We start from the raw sequence: 23,785 nt of genomic DNA on the forward strand, positions 1-23,785 counted from the left end.
TATTTCCAGGGATGCACTAACACTATGAAAAGCGTGGGAGAAGTACGCGAAACCGCGAATCTTAAATCGCAAACTGCACTTGACATTTTCCAGAAAAATAGTCATATTTTATTATAACTCAGTTAAAGAAAAACCTGGTTCTGCAATTTTCGTCAAAAAAAAAAAAAAAACTTTCGGAATGTTTCCGTTCTCGACAATGACTTTATTTTGACTTCAATTTAGAACAATTGATAGCTTTTTATATTATAGCTGGGAATGTTTCTTCTTCTGCGAGTCCGGCAATGGTGATTAACGCCTTACTCCTCCTCCTCCTCCTCCTCCTCCTCCTCCTCCTCCTCATCCTCATCCTCATCCTCATCCTCATCCTCATCCTCATCCTCATCCTCATCCTCATCCTCATCCTCATCTTCATCCTCATCCTCATCCTCATCCTCATCCTCATCCTCATCCTTATCCTCCTCCTCCTCCACCTCCTCCTCATCAGATTGCTTAGCTGCATTCTCCAGCGGCATCATAACATTCGTGTCAAAGATTCGGAAGCGACGTTGAAAGAACACGGCGAATAACACCATGATAAGACTCAGTGTGTAGATGCCGACAGCAGCATTGTGGTTCCACATACTGGCGGAGTTCAGTCCGCCGTTCAGATCCAGCATATTGATCATCGAGCCGGCGACGTTGTTGTCCAATTTGAAGAGCAATATTCCACTTGAAATCAAGAAAAGTGAAATAGCGAGCAGCAAGTGCTGCTTATTGGTGACGAAAAACAGCCGAATGTCCCGAATAGCCATTTCGAGTATCTGGTGGGCCCAAGAATCAGACAAAAGTATTGGTTTCAAAGTGTTCACTTACCCTATATTAGTTAATTCCGTAACTTAGCAGAGCACACAACTTGTTCGTTTATTTTTCTGAATTACAGTAAAAAGTTTCAAACTGACGCACGATAACGAGGGCTGGAGAGTGAAAGGACTTTAACAGTTAACTGCCGTGTTGCTGAGCACTGGCTAGCTTCGTCGGCCTATCGAGCTATCGATAGGCGCGCTGCCACTGCCAAAAACTTTTTCAGCCCTCCGGCAAACGGTCATACTCAGCTAGCTGTCCGACGAGTTTTGTTATTGGCGGAGAAAATTTACGCTGGTTTATAAATTCTCAGTTAAGCCGATTTCTCAGCTTCTCTTCCCCTTCAGAGATCTACACATCTATATATTCCTTGACCGATTTGCGATCCCGAAAGTCGAGCGGCCGTGCTTCTATATATTTTTTTTTTTCTGTTTTTGCCCCTCGTGCAACATCAGTGAACTAGCGGCCCACCGTACAAAATCTCTCACAAAAAAAAAAAAGAGAGCAAAAAGTGAAATTGCCTTTTGCGGCAAGTAAGAAAAAGAAAAAGAGAAAAGAATATAACAACAATTTGAAGTACACGAAGCTTATTGTTTACAATAGCATACAGTGCAAGTATATAAGCTAACGGGCGTCGCAGTGCGTGTGTGTGTGTGTGTGCGTGCGTGTAGTTGTTGCGCCAAAAATTCCAATCGGAATTCTGGAACAGCTGGCCACAACAACAAAACGCGGCCAATAGAAGAACAATTTAGCTGCTGAAAAATGGGCGACTTCGATCTGAATGTGGACAGTTTGATACAGCGGCTGCTGGAGAGTAAGTAAATGCGAAATTTTCCCCTCTTTCGATCCTCTTTTTCCAACCCGACCACCCCCTTTGCGCCCCTCCCACGCTCCTGTCCCCTTTTTAATTTATAACACAGTTTATCTGTGTGTGTGTGTGCGATTGCATTTTCTAATTATTGCACATTGTTCGCTTAAATGGTAGTAGGTTTTCTTTTTGTTGTTGCGAGAGCCCCTTTCTCTGCTGCCGCCGCCGCCGCCACCGCTGCTGCCACTGCTGCCGCTGCAACCGTTTGAATTTGACTCTTGAATCAATTAGTTTTAATTGATTTTCATTGCTCCTCTTGAAAAACAGCGAAAACAACAACAACAACAACAAGATGAAGAGCAACAGCATCTACTGTTACGCTCATTAGCGTTTACATAACGCTAACAGTGATCGCGCTGTAAAGCACGCCATCTCTGTCCTGCGCCAACGTCTTCCAAATGGATTTATAGTTTATTAGCTGTGTTTTTTCTTGTTTCGCCTATATTGGCAATGACGTCATCGAGCTGATAAACACGGGCGTGATTCAAACAGAATGTGTAGCTATGAAATTGCCGACGAAGGAATGGAATTGAATCACATGAGTTTCTCGATAAGGAGCTTTGCCGCCGCATATACATATGTGTAACCCCACTGGCCGTTGGAGTGGGAAAACGTCTTCGTGTCACGCGACCATCGCTAAAGAACCTGTAAATATCGGTTGAGAAATAGTATTCCGTAGTTTGAAATTGATATATCCAGCGATCTTTATCAATAGATTCCCTAGAGAAGGAATATTTTCGAGAATTTCCAAAATGTTGTCTGAGTATCGATCGCCATAGCCGATATCCACTGTAGCTGGCTTAGAGAGCGCGGTGGGGGTTGTGTCATCGTCGTCATCATGCAACCTTCCTGCAAAGCGTAAAAGCGCTAAATAGTTTACATTTTTGCAACCTCTTCTCGGTTTCGAATGCGATATGCCTCTGCCTCTGCCACTGCCACTGCCACTGCCTCTTCCTTTGGTGAAAAGCCAACATCTGCGAGGGTTGCTTAAGCCGCTTAGTGCTTGTCCCCCGTTTTGCAAGTGTCAGCCAATGTCGAAGATGCGGCAGTTTGGGACTGGACTTTTCCGCTTTTCCGGGAGGAGGGCCACCGCCCATTTGGATTTAGCTCTGACCGACGCCACGGGGAAATTGCATTTGAACATTGCGATTTTCGGTTTTTGTCCATTTCCGCAATGAGTTTCGCTTTTCTTCCTTCGATTCTATCTTTCGGTTTCACTTATTTCTTGCGCTGATATGACACGACCCAACTACAGTGGTCATTCGATGGAAGAACACAGCTAAAAGAAAACGGAGACGAATTTGTTAACATCACAGTTTGGTTTCTACTTTGGGATGACTATAAAAATATGTATATCATTGAATTACTTACTGTGTTAGTCGCTCCTTTATCGAGTGATCACTGTAAACCACTCTCGGCTCGCTAAGTAAATGGGAAAAGGGGCAGATTGAGCGTGATGGCCGCGGTAGGCCCCAACCGTTTGTCAAGGTCATCGAGTGGGCTAGGTCATGGCACTACGCCCACCGCCCAACGCCCCTCCCCACAAAAACACCATTAATTTTGATCTATGAAGCGTCATCAGCCTCTGTCACCGGCAGCAAAAAAGAAAAAATAAAATGGCAACAGCAAAAGCAAAAGCGGCGGCGGCAGATAAATTTCATTTGTCAAATTGCAAATTGAAATTGAATTTTTAGGGCACTTTGCCGGGCTGTCGTGTTTTTTTTTCTGGCTCTCGCTTTTCCGAGAAGGATGGAAACTGCGCCCACCTTTTGCCTTTTTTTTATGTTTTTTCCTACAGCCCTCACAACCCATCCCACACCCCATAGTTTTATAAATCTCTCTCTCTCTATATATATATAAAAATGTATGTATATATGAAAATATATGTATGTGCATTCATTCGAAAGACTTTAAAAAACAAAAAGAGGCCGAAGAGCACGCCCAGAAGCTGCTAATCGCTCAACAATTGGCCGCCGCCGGCGGAGCAACCGGCTTATCCGCCTCATCGCCCACATCCAGCAGCAATTACTCGTCGTTGGCGGCGGTGGCCTCCTCCTTTGGTTCCGCATCCGGATACGGATCGGGATCTGGTGCTGCTCCTGGTGCTGGTGCTGGTGCTGGTGCTGGGCCAGGATCCAGCCATGATCCGCTGGACGAGCTCACCGAACAGCAGCGCCGCCTGCTCCAGCAATACTCGATATCGCCGCCCAGCGAGACGATGATATCGGCCGATGGCGACCAAATCACCGTCCATCATCCGCGCGAGGAGCCCAAGAAATCCAGATTGAAACTGCGCGATTTTTTCGTCGCCGAGTTTGGTATTACCACTTTCAATCCTCCACTTAAGAAAATCCTCCCTATTGATCACTTTGTCGATGTTTGATGATCATCCATCATCATCACTCTGCCCCACAAGTCCATAAGTCCGATGCAAAAGTAAAAAACCATACACTGCAGTGGTCACGACCATGAGACTTCATACTCCAAGTAGCGTGCTATCTGCCGTCTATTCCCCCACCAAGTCACCACAAAAACATAAACCCTTGGCGCTTGTTCTCCTTCGTTCAGTCAAACCAATCCAAACCAAACCAATCCAATCCAATCCAAAACCAATCCAATCCCATTGAGCTCTGTCCAAATCAAACGCAACCCACACTTATCACTTAGCGGCCAGCAGCTCACCCGCTTGTCACACGGCTAAAAGCTTGGGAAGCACAAAGGGATGCAATACCAAACTAATACATATCCACTCAATCAGCACTTTATCCCTGGGTACACTCAGCAAAACAATGTGACCCGCTGCTGCCTTTGTGTTCAATCATAACATGGCAAAAATATGAAACCCTATTGATAAGTCAGTTTTATTGCTCATACTCAGGCAGTTCAAATGAATCGTTGGGGTGAATACTTATTATTAAAAAGTTTTTTTGATTTTTCGTGGGTTTTTGTTGAACTAATCCCATGTACCATTTAGAGCGGTTCAACTTTGCCAACGGTTTTTGTTTATTTGCTAAAGTAATTGCAACATGTTTGATTAGGGTATCAATCGATAGCGCAAACAACAATATGTGGAGACCCCCATCTGCACTTCACTTGAACTAACTATAAGTAAAAACAATTATGTTTTGGGGCAGAAGAATTTCATAATATTTATGATTTGGTGTGGGGTTACTGTTTACTTTTCCGGAACTGCAATCGCAATGTCAGTGCCAACGCTTGACCAACGCCTGCCCCGATTAGGTACATATCATATATATACTATATAGTACTTTACAGATGTGTATATCTCTATCTATGTGTGTGTATCGGTGTGTTATGCAATCACTCAAACAAACCTCCACCCCTCCACCCTCATCTAATTGTTTTCACACAGCGCAAAATCCACTAACGTCAAATGTAATGCGAAACAAATTAAATGTATAAATATTCGAGTAGAATGCGGCAGGAAGGGTTGCCATTTCTATTCAGTGAGTGGGATGGGGATTGGGATTGGGATGATGATGACGTCGGAAAACGGAAAAAAAGGAGGGGTGCAAATTGTTGTCCAAAAAAGAATCTCGTTGAATGTGACACGCGACATCGCAAACAACTGCAGCACTTCTGGGTGTTAAACAATAATCATAAACTATATCAAATTTGATTGGCGCTGAGTGTGCAGATGGTTACTATATACTCGTACAAAATCGGGGAGCAAGGCAAATAGTGTGGGGGTTATATAAGTATTTCTGTTCTGGTTTCGTTTGTCAACCAATTCTTATGACCATCTATTATCTAACCAACACAAATCGTCGTATTTAGGTAGTCACATATCTATAAGATTAGAAAATAATGTATTATAAACCTGAGTGCAAATGTCTATTGGGAAGTCCCTAATCAGGTTGTGTAAAGTACTTAAGTATCAGCTGTAGTTATGTGACCTAAGTAGTTTTAAAACAATTCAATTCAAGCCATTTAGTTGCAGTCAGTCGAATGCCCATAAAACTAAAAGCAACAAGTTAGCATTCAAAATTTCACAATTATCATGCCAGGAGCCTTAACCCCGGGCCACCGAATTGAAGGAACCTTAACCCCAGTAAACCCCAGTGATTGCAAACCTCCTTTCTAGTTCACATGCTGTTCTGCTGTTCTGCTGTTCGTTGTTTGGTGTTCGTTGTTCGGTGTTATTGATTGGCCTGATGTCCCATATTTTCCCCTCTTTTTCGCACGTGCTGCTGCCATGGAGAGTGTGCCAAGGCTTGGGAAAAGGAAAAAGGGGCGGCGAGCTTTCCCAACGGAACAGAACAGAACAGAACAGAACGGAAAAGTCAGTGCCAAGTCATCCTTGTCCCACTGACAGACGACGTTGTCGTAGACGTTGGCCTCTCCAAGGGTTCCGTTCCGTGCCTTGACAAATATCCTTCGTTATTTTGATGCATTTCTAATGTTTGTATAATATTTGTATAATTGATTGTAGTTTGTAGATACCATTACCTCTACCGCCACCCCGCTTATATATGTATGTATATGTATGTATATATAGAAATACCGTCCAATGGCTTTCTCGTGTGTCGTCGATGTCGCCAAAAGTCGTTCTCGCATGCCAGGGTTGTCATCGCTCTTCACGTTGTGCGATTACATGCCCTGTAATTGGCAATAAAACTGTGGCACATTTTGTTTCTATATCAGTGGAATAATCTTTATAGTTCTCAACAGAAACTACAAAGCTTTAAAATGGCACTAAAAGTAGCCTTATTTTATAAACTCACTACTCTTAAGTGCATAGCTGTTAGCTATTAGGCGTACTATTTATTTTAATGGGTAACTGATTGGTCGATTTGGTGTTACATCCTTGTTTTAGAAAAGCGATCGGCATCTCTTCAAGTTTGTTTGAATGCCACGCCGCGGTTATTGAAAATATAATTTGAATGTCACAACCTTCACGTGAGTCAATCAGTGTGGAAAAATAATGATAATAATGGCAAAGGGAATTCAAATCCGCCAGAAAAAAACAAAAAAAAGAGAAGGGAAGAGAAGAAGAGCTGGCATTAGTGGCCCAAAAGCAAATAACGATGGAAAACTGGCATTGCGTGTCTGGTGATTCTGTTAGCAAAGGGCCGTTAGTGTTTTCCTTGTTTCTTGGTCGATCGGTGGGGAGGTTTCGCTAATGCCTCCGTTTCCATTTAAGTGGTTTTTGATTAGCTTTCGCCATCGGCTTTTGCCACATTTGTGGGAGGCACTGAGCTGTGGGAGGAGCACTCTGATTTCGGCGATGGCGATGGCGATGGCGAATGGATACAAGTGGGTAGTGGGTAATGAGAGCTGCTTCAATTGCTGTCTGGCCATAGTTTGTTCCTTAGACGCAATACAAAGGAAATGGTGGATCAATAGAACCGAGCTGTAAGTTGGTAATTTAAAATTATATCAGCATTTGCCCATTTCATTCCCTGATGAATGCCAGACTTTTCTACTTCTTTAATTATGATAACCGCACGTCCAGTCGAGTGTCATAAATACCGGGGGGCAAAACCAACGAAACAGAAATTCACAAGCCAACAAACAGAGCAACAACCAAAAAAAAATGTTGGCCTGCATCCATAAGCGCGTATAAACTAGAGAGCGCAGCGAGATAGTTGTGGACCATGAGGGTGAGAGGGTGCGAGGGTGTGAGGGGGCGAACACAAAAAGTTAGTTCATTAATTAAAATAAAAACGGGGAAAAACGACAACAGAACAGGCGCTTCATGCATGCTTAAGCGCCGTTAAACCAAAGCCAAAATACCCATTTCTCTCTGAATTATTACGATTTCAAGTTGTTCTTGATGGTTAACTAGCTAATAAACTGATTTATTCGAAAGTAAAAGAAAGTATTTTTTACTTAAATTGTAAGAGCCTAAGCGAAAATTTAATTTGAAATAACATGCTTAAAGTACTGCCTCTTTTCTCGCAGTGTAAGCAGGCAAGCAGCAGTTAGCCACTGGCTGCAGTTAATACTGCAACTGCAAGTGTTTTAATTATGGTGTTGTTGCGCTTTCTCCCCTTCCTTTTACATGCGGTTCTATTTTTATTTCGCCGTAGGAGCACACGTGCACATAGCACGTTATATAATATGACACTATAATTCTCACCAGGGTACAAAGCCAACCCACCCCACCCCACCCCACCTGAAAACCCACCGCCCACCGCCCACGTTTTGTCACATTGCGTGCACTTGGCAAATAAAAACGAGCGGCAAAAAGCAAAAAATGCTCGCTGCTGGTTGAGGGCGAAAAAAAAAATGGGAGAACGAATTGCCAGTGGCGCAAAGTACCAACAAGCAAAAGAATAAAATGTTTGTATCTAATGACACGTACGTATGTATGTGTGCGAGTGTGTGTGTGTGTGGGGGGTCCTGGCCAAGGGATACTTGAGGGCTTAACATGATACTCGGCCAAAATTTTGAAGGTTACCACCGCAGAAAGAGCAGGTGGCATGGAAGGCTCTGCTGCCAGAACAACCTGACCATTTGACCCAAAAAAAAAAGTAAAAATGTAGGAAAAATTCAATTTCTCGTTTACTTTCAGAGAAACACACCCAAGAAACACACTTACACACACACACACACACACATGCACACAAACTTACACACAGAGAAGCAGCTTAATAATACATTTGACCTTTTGGCTTAGTTATTTTTTTCTTGCTTCATTTTTGCCTTCCATTTTTGCGGGCCATTCTCTTGTTGTGTAGCATTGTAAGTTGTTTTTTATACTTCGGTCATCTTGCTGGCTGTGCGGAGTTGTAAATGGTTGTTGCATACTTCAAGGGGTTGAATGGGTTGTGCACAAGGTCCTTGAGCTTGGAATAGGCAGGCGGACAATGGCATAATTTCGGCACACGAATTGTGAATGTCCATTCAGATATTCAGAATGCGACAATTTGGAATTTAACGTGGAAACACAAGGCATTTAATAAGGGATTTGGAAAAATGTAACTCGAGATCTCTCGATTCCCTTGATGATTTTTTATTCTGATATTTAGCCTTAAAGAAATCTCGTCTTCGCACTCTACTACATAAAGTTCTTTAAAGCTTTAACTATTTTCGAAAGGCTTCTTCAGCTTTTGACTAATGGATTAGCTACGAGTTGCTGACGCAGTTGCCATAATTGCTGACACATTTCTAAAAACTCTTTTCCACCCAGCTCCTTGGCGCACTGTCCATTGCATGCATTTTTAATGCCTATTGGCATTACACGACGGCCCCTTGCTCCTTGTGCAATTTTCATGAGCCAGAGAGCTATGAAAGTATAAATCAACAAAGTTTTCTCGAATGAAACGGTGGCCCAGGCTGTTGGAAGTCAAGGGGTCAGTGGTGTCGCAAAATGTCGCAATCTGCTGGTGCTGCACAAAGTATAACTTTTTGTATACCCATGAGAAACAGCAAAACCAGAGGGAAATTCGCTTTAAGCCTCTTACTTAAAGGAATACCTCAAAGGAAAATGTGCAAAGTAGCAACCAATTTGTTACTAATTGTTCTATGCAATGAAAAACACCAGTCCATTTGATACATTAACACCCTTGTTAACAGATAGAAAAAGAACATATTTTCCCAGAAGCGAATTCAATTTAAAACGAACCAATTGTGTGATCACTTCTGGGAAACATCATTTAATATCCTTTACTTATCACGTTTTCAAGCGTCATTTTTCTGCGAGTGTTTATTGTTTTCCAAGTAGTTCATCAAGTTTCAGTCCCAATTTCGGTTTCAATCAACGTTTCCTTTGCCAGCACTTCTGGCCGCCTGTCAGCTATCCTTGCACTACTTTACCCGAATTGCTAAACTTTCCCAACTTTCGGCCATTCGACTTACTGCTACCCCATCATCCAGATTCACCTTCTACTAGGGCTACTTGGTTGCGCGTAGAATTTAAGGTACTTCACGACTTTACTCTTCTTTTTGGGGTGAAATAAATTTGCCATGTGCCTTGACCTTTAGACAAACACACCCTTAAAGCCCAAGAAAGTAAAGGGGAAAGTAGAGGCCATTTAGGCAAGCAAATTATGGTCTAAAAGCAGAATTCTCGGATTACTTTCCGGCCATAATATTCATGATTTCGGCCAACTGACATTAAATACATGTACATCGCAATCGATAAATCTTCAAGCATATCAAGCAAATCAAGCAAATCATCATCGAATTGAAAGTATTCGCTCCCTTTTGATGACACTCCAAATGTCCTGAATTGCAACATTGAACGCATCAGCTAAGCGAATGCAACGCATACAAATTTAATTAATTTGCGAAAAAGGTCGAAACACCTGCGATGGACAGCTTCAATGCCACCAACACTGCCCAGCTTAACTTTTTCGCTTGATGTTGAAAAATGAACACCCACAAACTCGAATTTAATGAAAAAAGAAAAGAAGAGAAAAGGGAAATGTAAGGAACTAAAGTTTACCCGCAAACAAAGTATAAATATTTAAATAATAACATAAATTTTTGCTGAAAAATTCAAAAGTTTGTTTAAAAATGGATTTTCAAAAATCTGATGGAAAGTGACAAGAATGGATAGAATTCCGTTTATAAACACTCATTATTTTTGTTGTATGGAAGTTTTTGGCCAAGTTATGAAGATGCCTGTAAAGCAGAGAATACAAACGACAAACAAATTGAAAACAACTTGACACCAAAACAACTTTCAAGGTAAAATGCAAATTAAATGAAAATAAATAGTGCGGTTCACTTGCCACCCACAAAACTGGCTGTGCAACGAAAGGAAATTGCGGTGTTTTTAGGGCGGATCTTGTTTTTCTCAATGTTTTCCTTATGTTTGTTAATTAGCAAATAGACATTTGCGAATGTTTAAACAATTGCCGCAGGGGCTGCGGCGCCAAGGGATCATAGGCAGTTTAATAATATATAAACACAATTAGGCGCTGCAACTGCTGTTACGCAAAAAAATTGTGTTTATATGAAAGACGTACAAAAGGGGAGATTAACTGAAGTTGCGACATAAACAAGAAAACCATAGGGTAATGGAACACCAACATTCAGCCAGCAAATTTATGTGACATTCCGTAAATGAAAACATTGAACAAGATCTTCGCGGAAGTGTGGCACATAATAAAAATATAAAATAGCCGCAAATTGGGTTAATCGACGACCCTGGGAGTCGTCTGAATGTAATGGAATCGAAATGAAATGAATTGAATCAAGGGAAACCAAGAAAACTTCAACCACGGCCAGCAAATATGTAGAGAACGCTCATTACTCATACGCCATGTATGCTCTACGCTGTCTTTGTTCTTTCTCGCTGACTTGTTGTCGCTGCTGTTGTTGTTGTTGTTCTTATATTGTTCCTCCTTTTGTTGCTGCTGGTGTTGTCAAAATGGAATGGCTATTTTTAAGGTCGCCGGAGATATACGCATGTGTTTCTTCCAATTATTGGCGATAAGATAAGTTGGAAAAACGCTTACAGCGCGTAAAGGAAAACAAGAAAGATAGGCGCATTCGAAGCAACGAATTATGAATACCCTGGCCGGAAATAAACAAATTTAGAAATTTAGAAAAGTACTGTATTAATTTGCTAAAGAATACAACACAGCTGACGAACGATCGATTGTATATGCACTTTTAAGGGTCAGATAGTGTGTATTTAACAGATGTGACCAGTAGTATGGAATGCGGTCTGCAAGGGCACGAAAACAAAGACACGGTGGACAAATGCCAGGCCATAAGACAAATGAATCAGTCGCAGAGTGAGGGGTATTGGGGGTTTGTGGGTGGCAACAACTGGGGGAAAAGCTTCCGCCTTACGACACAATCATAACGAGGCGCTAATTAAGCAAAAGCTTCAAGTAAATAAAATGGAATTTGCACTCGTAGATATAGAAAACAATACGTCGACGTAAATGCCTCTGCATGCTCCGTTCTCCGAAAAACCCCTTCATCCGCATCGAATCCATTGAGATGTTGTTTTCCTATATAATATGCATGAAAAGTCATTTATATTGTTGTTAAAGTGTTTGCAATTTGGAGCAGTTTCCGTTTGAAAATGTTGTGCTATTTTTACACACTGTTTACTTCATAAAAAGGGGCATCAAATGTGTTGGTTTAAGCAGTGATATTCAAGGGAAATTCTTGGTTTAAAATTCAGCAGAATACCAAGAAATGTGCCGTTTGCTTTAAGGCAACATTAAAGAGATTTATAAAAGCACACATTTTAAACAACCAAATAAAATTGCTTACTAAATTCTAGATATAATTTTTTGGTTTTCCAGGTTGTTAAGGTAGTTATCTTATTGTTAGCCCTTAACTTCAAGGTGATTCCAGTCGTCGATCAGTGAAAGGGCTGCTCTTGCTTTCGCTGGCATCCCTGAGCTTGCCTGGCTTTGCAGTTATGTCGCTCGATAAATAGCCAAAGGCGATGACGACGCCGACCAGTCAAAGCCAAACCAAGCCAGGCCAAGCCAAATGAGTGCAGTTGTTGGAACTTCGGTGGGCTGTTTGGCTGTTGGGCTGGTTAGTTAGTTATTCGTGTATTCGAGGGAGCTTCTTACAAAATCGATGCCACCGCGGAGGATGGGGGCCCACACAACTAACATGCGAAAGAGGCAAAGGAGTGCCTTCTGCCTTCTGAATTCTGCCTTTTGCTCGGCCAATGTATATGTATATGGCATTTGCAGTGGCTGGCCGAGCGCCATGCTGGCCCCCTCATTTTCCCGCCCTGCCTTTTGCGTTTTTCAGTTTTCCATTTTCCAATTTGGCAGGCCAGCACAGGCCAGCCAGCCAGCCAGTCGAAAAAAATTAAACTAAAGCAACGGCAGCACAGGCAGAAGCAAAAGCAAAAGCAAAAGCAGCAATATGCTAAAAATAAATGTTTATTTTATAAGATTCTTTCTGCCTTCCCTTGCTCATCATCCATCGGTGGCATTGTTGCACGCGTTGGAAACTTTTCCTTCTCCCTTTTTCTTTAGCTTTTTCACATTGTCATTGTTTGTTTCTTAAGGAGGTCCAACTCGAGCGGCTGGGAAACTCGAGGGCAAGCAAAAAGGGAAAACGAGCCCGATAAGAAAGAAAATGGATGCTGCGAGGGGGAAATGTTGTCTGTTTAAGATAATTAATCGAAATTGCCGTGTGGAAATTTTAAACAATATTAGGCATATTATTTATTTACTGCCTAAAATATTTCAAATATATAAGGGCTAACACAACAGTTTAAATCATGTTAAATATGCTCAATAAAGTATTGAAAACAAGTAGAAATAAGCTGTTGCCACCTAATTGCTTTGCACATGGCCAAAATGCGATGACAGCAGATGTTGTATATGGAAATTAAGAAATTAAGAGTGAATCCACAAGCCAAACAAAGAAAAGTTTGCCAAGGCAACTTCCTATATGAATCGGCCTTAGGCTGCTCTGATTTCTTTTGGCGTTCTTAATGCTAGACAGTGCTTTAAACAGTGTTATTTATTTATTTATTTGTTTTGCAACGTTGTTTGCCTTCTGTTTGTTTGCCATTCGGGTCGTTTCTTGGGCGCTTCTTTGCTTCTTTGCTTCATTTTGTTTTTTTCGTTCTTTTGGTTCTTTAGTTTGGTTTGGCTGCCAAGGCAGAGGAATTGATTTTTATAAATAGCGCGCATACGCAACGTGGTACGCACTGAAGTAGAAAGCACACGCGACTGTACTACTGTACTATACATGCCCGTACATTTTCCATTTTCCATGTGCATTTCGGATTTCGGATTCGCCAAGGCAACGCACAAACATCTACAATAGATCGCTTCAATGGCCACAGTGAATGGCATAGCAAAAGCTGCACAAATTTGATTTGATTCGATTTGTTCTACGAAATGAGTTGGAAAGCGAAAAACAGAAAAATAACACAGGGGTCTGAGGTCAAAGGGCAGAACTCGAGAAGGAGAGTAGCAGCATCTCGCATCTCGTGCGCTTTTACTTTTCTTTTCCTTTTTCGATTGAAGAGTGTTTTCCCAGATTGCCAGCAATTACGAAATATGCAAGCGATTTCCAGGAAATGGAATTCGTTTAACAATTTATGATTATTATTGCGTTTGCTGTCGAATGAAAATTCCTAGTGCGAGTTGATCTATTAATAGGCGTAATGAAATTGTAATCGATGAAAGGGTTGCGCGTGATTTCCACACATTTTGTGTAAATGTCTTGAATTTAAAAATTAAATAGTTGTTTACTGTGCACCTGATTCAGATTCTGTAATCCATTTGAAAACTTTGCATACACTCGTGAGTTTTTATGTTTAATGAATTTTTATTATTCATAGCGTGTGGAAATCGCTTTAAAGTCGATTTTATTGAGGATTTGTAAACATCAAGCGACTTTTGTATACAAGTGTATTCCTTATTGGAAACAAACTGAAAATTTCAGCACTTTGCTGCTTTTTTGAGTGCTTAAACTAATTTGTGCTGCACAAATATAAAATGATTTTGTGTGTTTGCTTTAATTTCGCTAACATCCTTTCCACCGCAATTTGCACTTTGTTTGGATTTCGATTTCTATTTCGATTCGTTTTCGAACAGTTTTCTGCACAATTTCATTTAACAATTTGCAGGATTTTGGTGTGATTTAAATAATGGACAAAGAACGCCTTGTTCGGTACGCTGGTCGCTGTTCGCTGAATATTTATCCAAACGGATTACGCATACGCCATGTGCGCCCCTACTAAACTTTGCACCATTTGTCGTCAGCAACCCTCAAAAATGTTGCTGCTGTGTGATGTAAACGCCGTTATAATCATCGCTAATGTGCTTAAATGGGGACTTGGGGTAGGGTTTAGTCGGTTCGCGGTGGAGGGGGGGAGGGGGTGGGGTCTTAAACTGGGGGTCAGGTGGTTACCCAATGAGGAACATTTGTGTATATACCAATTAGTTTGGGCCTAACACTAACTACTTCCCCCTGACATTCAACCCTATCTGCTAATCCTCCACTTCAAGTGGGTCAATGTTAAACGGAAGTATTTACGAATTTTTATTGCGCCAATTTGGGGTTTTTCTCTTTCTCCTTTTTCCCTTTTTTTTTTTTTGTAATCACTTCAAACCACGAAGGAGTTTTCCGTTTTGGCGATGCTACTTGATATGAAATTGTTTCTCCCGCTTAAATAAAGATTATTATCGGCTTTGTTCCTTCCGATTTGAGTATAAATCCAAAGTGAGTTCACTTTAATGGAAAGTAAATCTCGTTTAACTAAAATTTCCATTTCTCGAGCACTTGAAGGCGATTTGCTTGCTGACCAACAAAATGGGTCAATGCAAAACGGAAACAATTACCGATTTGCAAGTGAATTGTTTTTTGTTTTTTTTTTCCTATTTTTTTTTTGTGGCTGAAAAATTTCAAACGAAATTTTCTTGCACTCGTCCTTAATCAAGTTGGGGCCAAAGGCGTTCATTATTCGATGTTTTGTTGCGGTTGTGTCGGCGTTGTTATCTTTGCTTCATTTGCTCGGATTTCAACTTGAGCACGCAAAGGACGCAGGACGACCTGGGCCATGATGTGTACTAGTGGTGGTGGTAATGGGCGTGGGCGTGGGTGTGCGCGTGGGCGTGGCACCCCTAATGGGCAACAATCATTTGGGCATGGAAATATTCTGCTTGCCAGGCAGTAAAGCCAAAGGTCGTTGGGCGGTCCAATTACGAAGTAGAGAGCGTCAAAAGAACGAGATTTCGACATTGAACCTCGCCCACATTAGATCCAAACACATGGATAGTTTACACTGCGGGAAAATAGTGCTAAATTAAGATATCTATTCATTCATTCCTTTAATTCATAAACTTTTTAAACTAACTAAAACTATAATCGAACTTTCTTTACTTGATTTGATAATGCAATACGATGATTGAATGATATCCTTCTTTGAAGATTAAGGTTTGGATGCTTTGCGTTCGAAATGTATACCCTTAATCCAAAGATACTTTTAGAGGGGGAATCGAGCACACAATTAATTAAATTGCCAGCTTACCACCTCTGCAAATATGCGATGCAGTCAGATATGTGAGATGTATACGCAGTTTGGGGAAGGATTCGTTTGCGGTTTGCAACCTGCCGGGTTGAGATGAAAGTGGGTGGTGACGGGATTTGATTGCTGTTCAATTTGCGGTGTGGCATCCCTTCGACCATTCGATCATTCGATCATTCGATCATTCGACCATTCGACCATGATGGAAATTCAATTTTTCGTTGCGAAACGACGACTAATGGTTTGGGTCAACTTATAATCGGTTTATAACAGCTTTAACTCTTATCCAAAATTAACCACATTAACTGCGAACTTGTGTTTCGGTAAAGTTTTTGTGGCATAAACTGTGCAACTTGTCACCCTAAGTCGTTCTATTAAACTTTGGACCTTTCGCCCTACAGCCTTGCTATTATTTTGGGAAAAATAATAAAAAATAATTCGCTGCACTTAATTTGATTTTAGTAAACTTTTCCGAGCGCCTTATCTTTTCGCCATGCCCTTTTTGCTCTCGTTGTCGTTGGTCGCGTTGGTCGTGTTTATTCGCCAGCTATGTCCACAAACTTTCATCTCACTCGGCACTCGGTAGTTTTTGCTATCTAAATGGCTAAACATTTTCATTCCGCCCTTCCTGCCCTGCTCCACAGCTTCCGTTCTTTCAAAGTTTAACTTCTGGCAGCTGCTGCTCCACTTTGGCCAGAGCCATCATCCATCCACCATCCGGCTGCCAACCAACCAGCTCATCATCCTCCTGGGAGTTAATCGGGTCATAAAACGTCTGACGCAGACGCTCCTTTGACTCCATCAACTGTCTCCCGAGCCATGCCACGTAGCTCGAAATGGTGAATCTCGTGATGGATTCCGTTTTGCCATGTAACTCGCTCTCAGCTGATGGGAATGCCCTTTGATTATGAGTGAATTAGAGCCAGGTAGTTCGCAAGGGGGCTGCAATATCATAAATTGTTTAAAACGGAAACTAATTTATTAATATTAATACTGCTCAGAATAGGGATAAATTCTTTTAATGGAATATATTTATATAAAAGGGTGCATTCTTGGTTGGAAAACCACAACCCCCATCAACCGACCCACAACCCAACATATTCGATCCCAACCCCACTCGAACCCATATGTTTTCTTGCATTTTTAATTTGTCCGCGGCGGCGAGGAGCAGCAGGAGGATGAAGATGAAGATGTGTAGATGTGGAGATTTGTAGATGGGATGTAGATAATGAAAGGATGGAAGGGTTGCTTATCCAGCTGGCTGTTGACTCCGGGGCATGGGGAAGCGGCTAAGACTTGTTAATCATGATGAACCAGTTAGATGTGACGGCAGACAGACAGGAAGCTCCCATGCGGAGTGGATTCGGCACGTAGCGTTGCCCAGATGTCTGCGCTGTATGATGATGATGGCTCTGCGTCCTCATGTAAAATGCATGATAAACAAACATGCGCGTCTTTTTTGCTTACGCATAATGTTACATCGCCCCCGCGTCGTATAAAAACAGAAACACCAACCCAACACCACCCACCACACACCACCCACCACCCACCACACACCACCCACCACCCACAACCCACCGCCCCAAAAAAAAAAGAAACCACCCAGGATGCCACACCCCCCGCTTTTGGTGATGTCTTCTTTATGCTGACAAATGCCTGACAGAATGCGGGGAAGTGGGCAGCAGTTTTCTGTGGAGTGGAACATTGCGGAAATTTGCATAAAAATGAAAAATAAAGAGCTTCCCTATCACTTCGGTCCCCATCCATCCAACCATCTATATATCTGAACCATCTCCCAGCAGCATTGTACCACATGTGTGTCAAAGTGTTGAGCTTAAAGTTGTGCAGATATGAAGCGAATGACAGCTGTGATGATCATTTGCTGGGTCACCAAATCCCGTGTGGCTAGAAAATGCTGCAGAAAACATTGATGAATGCTGAAGTGCAGCAAGTGTGGATATTCTTTGATTCTATATTATTTTCCAGCATATATAATACTTTTGCAGAGTAGAATCTATGTGGGGCAGACAATTTGGCTGCTAGAAAACTAAAGAAAGTAGTAGCAGTATTTTCTTCTGCTAAACTTAAACTTTAACTTAACTTTCCATCAAGTCTTTCGATAAACGTCATATTTTTCGCCATCAAACTTAATAATCTCGGCAAAAAGTCGAGCAGATGCTCGCAGCAAATTTATGCACAGGCGGAAGTAATTCTTTGATAAGTTTGAAACCGCAGACGGGGTAGACCCATTTCATAATGCGAATTCAGGAAGTGAGAACCAGGAACCAGGAACCAGAAACCAGGAACCCTTTGCATAAGTTAAACGCATTCCACTTCTCCGAGTGCATGAACCCTTGGCTTGCATAATTCAGTGTATTTATCTTCTCCGCCTTCAGGTCAGGTCAGGTCCACATCCCACATCCCTAATCCCACGTCCGCCAGCTGCACGTACTAAGTACATACATATATAGTATGGTATACATATATGCTAATGATAATGCCGATGCTAAACACATGCTGGTGTAAGAGAGCGCGAAAAGTTCGCCAAAGAACTTTTGCCCGGGTTTCATTTGATTAACTGACTGTTTTTTTTTTGTATTGGTGGAAAATCGTTTAACTTTGATTTTCCCCTGAAAATGCAAAGCAATTCAAATTTCTCAGAAGCCATTTCATTTACATTGAGCTCTGCATGGATTGTTGAGTTAATTATTTCACATAATTCTGTGAGTGCTGTTACAACCAACCAATTGCATTCAGCTCATTAGTAAATATCTCTCCAAAAGCTATTAACTAGTAAATCATTAATTCGATTGAATAAAGTAACTGTAATCGCCTCTTTTGGATTTAAACCCTTCAATAAAGTGGCATATTTTTTCAAGTGCTCTCAATACGAAATACGCAATAAATGCAATTCCCCTTTGGGGTTTCCCTACATCGATGTGCGATAGCTTTAATTAACCATTACTGGAATCACAGCTGCGCCAAAGTGCAATGCTGCCGACGTTCCGGGAATTGGCTTTGTGTTAGCCAACTCTGCTGGCTACCCACACAACTCCCACACACTCGTTCCTTGGGCCAAAATGGAGCTCGACCCCAAAATCCAAAATCCAAAATCCAGAGTTGGCTCACAACTCAACTTCCGGGGCAAGGACGAAGGGATTGGGGCTTGTCTGCTTTTTTGGAGCCAAGCGCTGGGACAGCATTTTGCTCTATCCAAATTTAATTAAATTTTTTGTGCACGCGCACACACTGACACACTGACACACTGACACACTGACACACTGACACTGACGGAGGACGACCTACTTGTATTCCCTGGATAAAGGATAGCACTATCATCGTTTCACCCGGCTCTGGAGCGTTTTTAGCGCAAAATTAATTGCAGGAAGGTGGCATTGGGATGGTATGTGGTGTGGTGTGTGGTGTGGTTGGTACTGCTGGGCTACGTGTATACGCCCACTTGTTGGCCAAGGTTCCAAGCGACAACCTGCAATTATCCCCAAGACCAGGAAGTCCAACCACACACTGCTGCCTAGCGCCATTCTATTGACGCCCACACAAAAAACACCTACAGTTGAGGCCACAATCCAAGTATTTCAAAACCGAATTGGAATTTGTTTCCAAGTATATGTTCATGCGCATATCCAGTATTTGCAACTTATATATGGAATTTTATTGCTAGTTTGTATGTGCTCTTATGCTTTCGAACTGTGGAAATACCGCTTAGTTGTGTATATTTCATACATATTGCCAAGAACATCTCCAAACATAGTTATACACCTGTACTGATGTTTTGAGCTCAACTGTACCCTCACCATAGCCTGCACGCAGTTTCGCTAGCGCCACAAAGTATGCAACCATTTCTTGTGGCATTGTTTTCCCGCCGAAATCCTCAAAACCCCAAACCCCCAAATCCCCACACCCATCAATGGATTCGTCTCCTCGTGTCTGCGTCGATAGTTACTGTGCTCGTCTGTCGTTTGGTCCGCTACCGTTGCTAAAGCGTCAAACGTTGGCTAAGCTCTAGTTTACAATGTGTATTTGCCATATCTATCTATCTATCTAACTATCCATGAAGCCATCTGTATGTGGAGTCCATTAACAACCGGTTTACTTGCAGTGCGCAGCTGCCGAACGGGCAAGCAGGTCCAGATGACGGAGGCGGAGGTGCGTGGCCTCTGCCTCAAGTCGCGCGAGATCTTCTTGCAACAGCCCATCCTGCTGGAACTGGAGGCACCGCTGATCATCTGCGGCGACATCCACGGCCAGTACACAGACCTGTTGCGCCTCTTCGAGTACGGCGGTTTCCCGCCGGCTGCCAACTACTTGTTCCTCGGCGACTACGTCGATCGGGGCAAGCAGTCCCTGGAGACCATCTGCCTGCTGCTGGCCTACAAGATCAAATATCCGGAGAACTTCTTCTTGTTGCGCGGCAACCACGAGTGCGCCAGTATTAATAGGATTTACGGTAAGTCTAAATTCACATTTGTTTATCGAATACATCTGTTATCTTTATGCCTTTTTTGTCGGCAGGCTTTTACGATGAGTGCAAGCGCCGATACAACGTCAAACTGTGGAAGACCTTCACAGATTGCTTCAACTGTCTGCCGGTAGCCGCCATCATTGACGAAAAGATCTTCTGCTGCCACGGCGGCCTCAGTCCCGATCTTCAAGGCATGGAGCAGATCCGACGCCTGATGCGGCCCACAGATGTGCCGGATACCGGGTTACTGTGCGATCTGCTGTGGAGCGATCCCGATAAGGATGTTCAGGGTTGGGGCGAGAACGATCGCGGTGTGAGCTTCACATTCGGCGTGGATGTGGTCTCCAAGTTCTTGAACCGGCACGAGCTGGACTTGATCTGCCGTGCACATCAGGTGGGTGCCTAGATAAAACTCGTAATTTGATTGGATAATTCTAACGTGCTGTTCGTTCTTCAGGTGGTGGAGGATGGCTACGAGTTCTTTGCGCGTCGGCAACTGGTCACGTTGTTCTCGGCGCCCAACTACTGTGGAGAGTTCGACAACGCCGGCGGAATGATGACCGTGGACGACACGCTGATGTGCTCATTCCAGGTGAGTTATTCAATGCATACTGACCATGATGATATGGACTACAGCTTCTTCTCTTATTCGTTTTGCAGATCCTGAAACCATCGGAGAAGAAGGCCAAGTATCTGTACAGCGGAATGAACTCGTCGCGACCTACAACACCGCAGCGCAGCGCCCCAATGCTTGCGACCAACAAGAAGAAATAATATATCCATCCGCTTCCATTTCCTTAAAGGTTCAACAAACAACAGAAATAAACTTTTACATAGATACACACATATATATACATATAAATATAAAGAAACGATAGCAAAGGAGAGCGATAGGCGATAGTAGAGAATGGGCAAATGATAAATTAAATGTGTGAGCTATTTAAGCAAAAACAAAACAAAACAAAACAAAAAAAATCGAAGTGCATAAATATCAACATCTATGTGAATCCGTCATTATCTGTAAACATATTAGATGTGTTACTGGATGTGGCATCTGTATCCAACTTGATTACCTTATCCGTGTACCTGCTAGTTGCAGCAGCAACATCAGGAGCAGCAACAGCAACAGCAGCAGCAGCAGCAGTAGCAGAAACAAAAAACATCAGTGAAACACTCAGAGGCCCATAGTTAAGTTGATTCCTGCATTTGAAGATTATCTGTTGAATGGAAATTGTGACAACGTCCCCGTAACAGCAGCTCCCAAATCCAAAACTCCCAAAACATGCAGATAAATAAATACATTAAAGGTACAGCGATGTTAAGCAATGAATTTATATATAGGCTTATTAATGTAAACTATATACTATATACTTATATATTCATAACTACAAGAGAGAAACGAAAACAAACCTAAACAACAAGAAAACAAAAACGAAAACGGAAAGCAAAGTATCTGGCCATTGTGCGTCTCCTTTGGGGTTCGCACAGTGGAACCAAACCACATGGACTAGCTATCACTTTAGTTTTCCTTTGGGCCGTGCGCCGAGCTTACAAAATTCGCTGCAAATTGTTCGATTTTTGGTTCTCTTCCTATCGACTAAGTGCGCATTACAAATTTGTCTAACAAAATATTAAGAAAAATCTAAAAAATCAAAAAATAAGAAAGAAATTTATAATAATAACGGAACGGAACGGAAACGAAACGAAACGTAACGGAAACCTATATTGTAAGCTTCAAACAGTTCAACTCTGTGTGTGTATTTTATTTATTATTTATCTATAAATATAAATATATGTTCTTTTTGTCATTGTTTAATTAATTTATTGCTTACATTGTATTTATAAAACGCAAACCAATTAATCCCTAACAACTATTTTTTGTCATTACATTCGGTTTAAGTGGCAAAATACTGTTAACGTGTTAATGGGCATTTAACGATTGGGGCTTGTTTTTCATTGCCTAAACTTTACCTAGAAAAACTCCAACCTAACTAAACTTGCCTCACACACAAAAAAAAAACCAAGAAAGAAAATGAATAATAAATAAAAGAATATAAAATTAACGAATTTTAAAAGCATTACTTCGAGTTCTTGAAACACCAATTTTTGTGCATATTTAGTTTATAAATAAGAAAAACGGAATTCGTTAGGAATGTAGAATTGGCGAGCAAGCGAATGAGAATATATATGAAAATATATATAAGTATATACAGAAGGAACGAAAGAAAAACTAATTTTTTAATCGTCGTAACTTATTAGATTATAGTGCCTTTTTTGCCTCCCAAAAGAAACATCCACAAACGATAACGAGCATGTAAACTAACAAATGGTTTATATATACAGATCATATACACATATACATATACAGCTAACGAAAGCTAATTATGAAGAAAAAAGAGTACTGCGTTTATTTTGTAACAATTAATAGAGTATTATAATCCCATTTCATTTGAAAGAGAATTAAAATTCATTTAAAAATTGTTATTATTTCCAGAAATGTATTTTGTAGTAGGTTTCAACTGATTTGAGCTATCTGGCAAAACACTTTCCAAACTTAAACGAAATTAGAAGCTTTACAGGAAAAGGAATAACTTGTTGATGTTCCCTACTAAAATGAAGTGATTCCCTTTTGTTTTTGTCGAGAGTATGTTGTGGTTTTAAATCTATACGCATCGAAAAAAAAAGAATGCTGGCGGCAAACAAGTCAATTAATTGCATTACAAGTAAACCGATAAAGAAATGATTGAAAATGTTAGAAAAACTGAATTTGAAACTGAAACTGTGGAGCGATCTAGCATTTTAGCATTTTAGCTTTCAGCTGTTGTCTTAACACTACTATTTGTTGTTATTCCGGATTATTAGCAAAAACACATTTCCCAATTATCAACATCCGTTTCGTGTGTGTGGGGTATACATATGTGTGTGTGTGTGCGTGTGTGTCCTGCATTCGCATACTAGTTTTCATAAATAATACACACACATGCAAACATACGAGAATTTATATATATGTAAATATATATATATGAACAATTAAATAAATAACAGTAACGAAATATACAAAGTACTACAGTGAGAACAGGATGCGAAAATGTGTAGAGAGAGAGGAAAAGCAATACGAAAACACAAAACGTATAACAGATAAATATATTTATTATTAAAAATCAAATAAAAATTAATTAAAACTTAATCCAACGATGCAGTGTGTCTTTTATGTAAGGGTGGAATTATTATTCTTTTAATCATATTGGATTTCTACTCATGTGATAGCTTTTAAGGACCGACAAAAAAGGCTTTTTAAGCTCGGTTTTAAGCTCAGAACTTGTTAATTGCGTAACTATTGTTTCAACCAGAGCTTTTGAAAGCTGCCAGGTTTTATTACCAGGCTCCATTACCATAGCTTTTCTAAACCATCAACTCCGAAAAGCTTTCTGTGGCTTTAACATACATGCCATGTTAATCAACAGGGCTAAAAAACAGTTAAGTCTGGCTAGCTGAGTGGGTGGTGGGTGGGGTGGCCAAAGGGGCCAAAGGGGCCAAAGGGGCCAAAGGGGCGTTAAGACTTGTGGACAGCTACATGCTGATTGCCAGAGGGACAAGCCATGTTAGCCAGCTAGGTCGCTTAATGGTTGGCTCAAACAGCCAAATATTTTGG

General features: G+C 41.4%; 2 protein-coding genes across 3 annotated transcripts; one reads left to right on the forward strand and one right to left on the reverse strand.

Annotated features, from left to right (window-relative positions):
- Positions 1-181: 181 nt before the first annotated feature.
- LOC120456409 (probable DNA-directed RNA polymerase subunit delta) lies at positions 182-997 on the reverse strand. Its single transcript, XM_039643240.2, has 2 exons — positions 853-997; positions 182-800 (listed from the first exon to the last, which is right to left on the reverse strand). The coding sequence occupies exon 2, from the start codon at positions 789-791 to the stop codon at positions 297-299; it is 495 nt and encodes a 164-aa protein (XP_039499174.2). The 5' UTR covers positions 792-800; positions 853-997; the 3' UTR covers positions 182-296.
- Positions 998-1,080: 83 nt separating this feature from the next.
- LOC120456405 (serine/threonine-protein phosphatase beta isoform) lies at positions 1,081-23,320 on the forward strand. 2 transcript variants are annotated; one of them, XM_039643235.2, is made up of 6 exons: positions 1,081-1,654; positions 3,616-4,026; positions 19,771-20,118; positions 20,184-20,527; positions 20,591-20,725; positions 20,794-23,320. In XM_039643235.2, exons 1-6 carry the CDS (start codon positions 1,603-1,605, stop codon positions 20,905-20,907), a joined length of 1,404 nt encoding a protein of 467 aa, XP_039499169.1. In that variant the 5' UTR covers positions 1,081-1,602; the 3' UTR covers positions 20,908-23,320. The 2 variants fall into 2 exon arrangements, with proteins under 2 accessions (XP_039499169.1, XP_039499170.1); XM_039643236.2 differs by lacking the exon at positions 3,616-4,026 and having other exon boundaries at positions 1,086-1,654.
- The last annotated feature ends 465 nt before the right edge of the window (positions 23,321-23,785 follow it).

This window comes from Drosophila santomea, chromosome X, assembly GCF_016746245.2.
Source record: "Drosophila santomea strain STO CAGO 1482 chromosome X, Prin_Dsan_1.1, whole genome shotgun sequence".
In the NCBI taxonomy this organism is placed as follows: Eukaryota; Metazoa; Arthropoda; class Insecta; order Diptera; family Drosophilidae; genus Drosophila; species Drosophila santomea.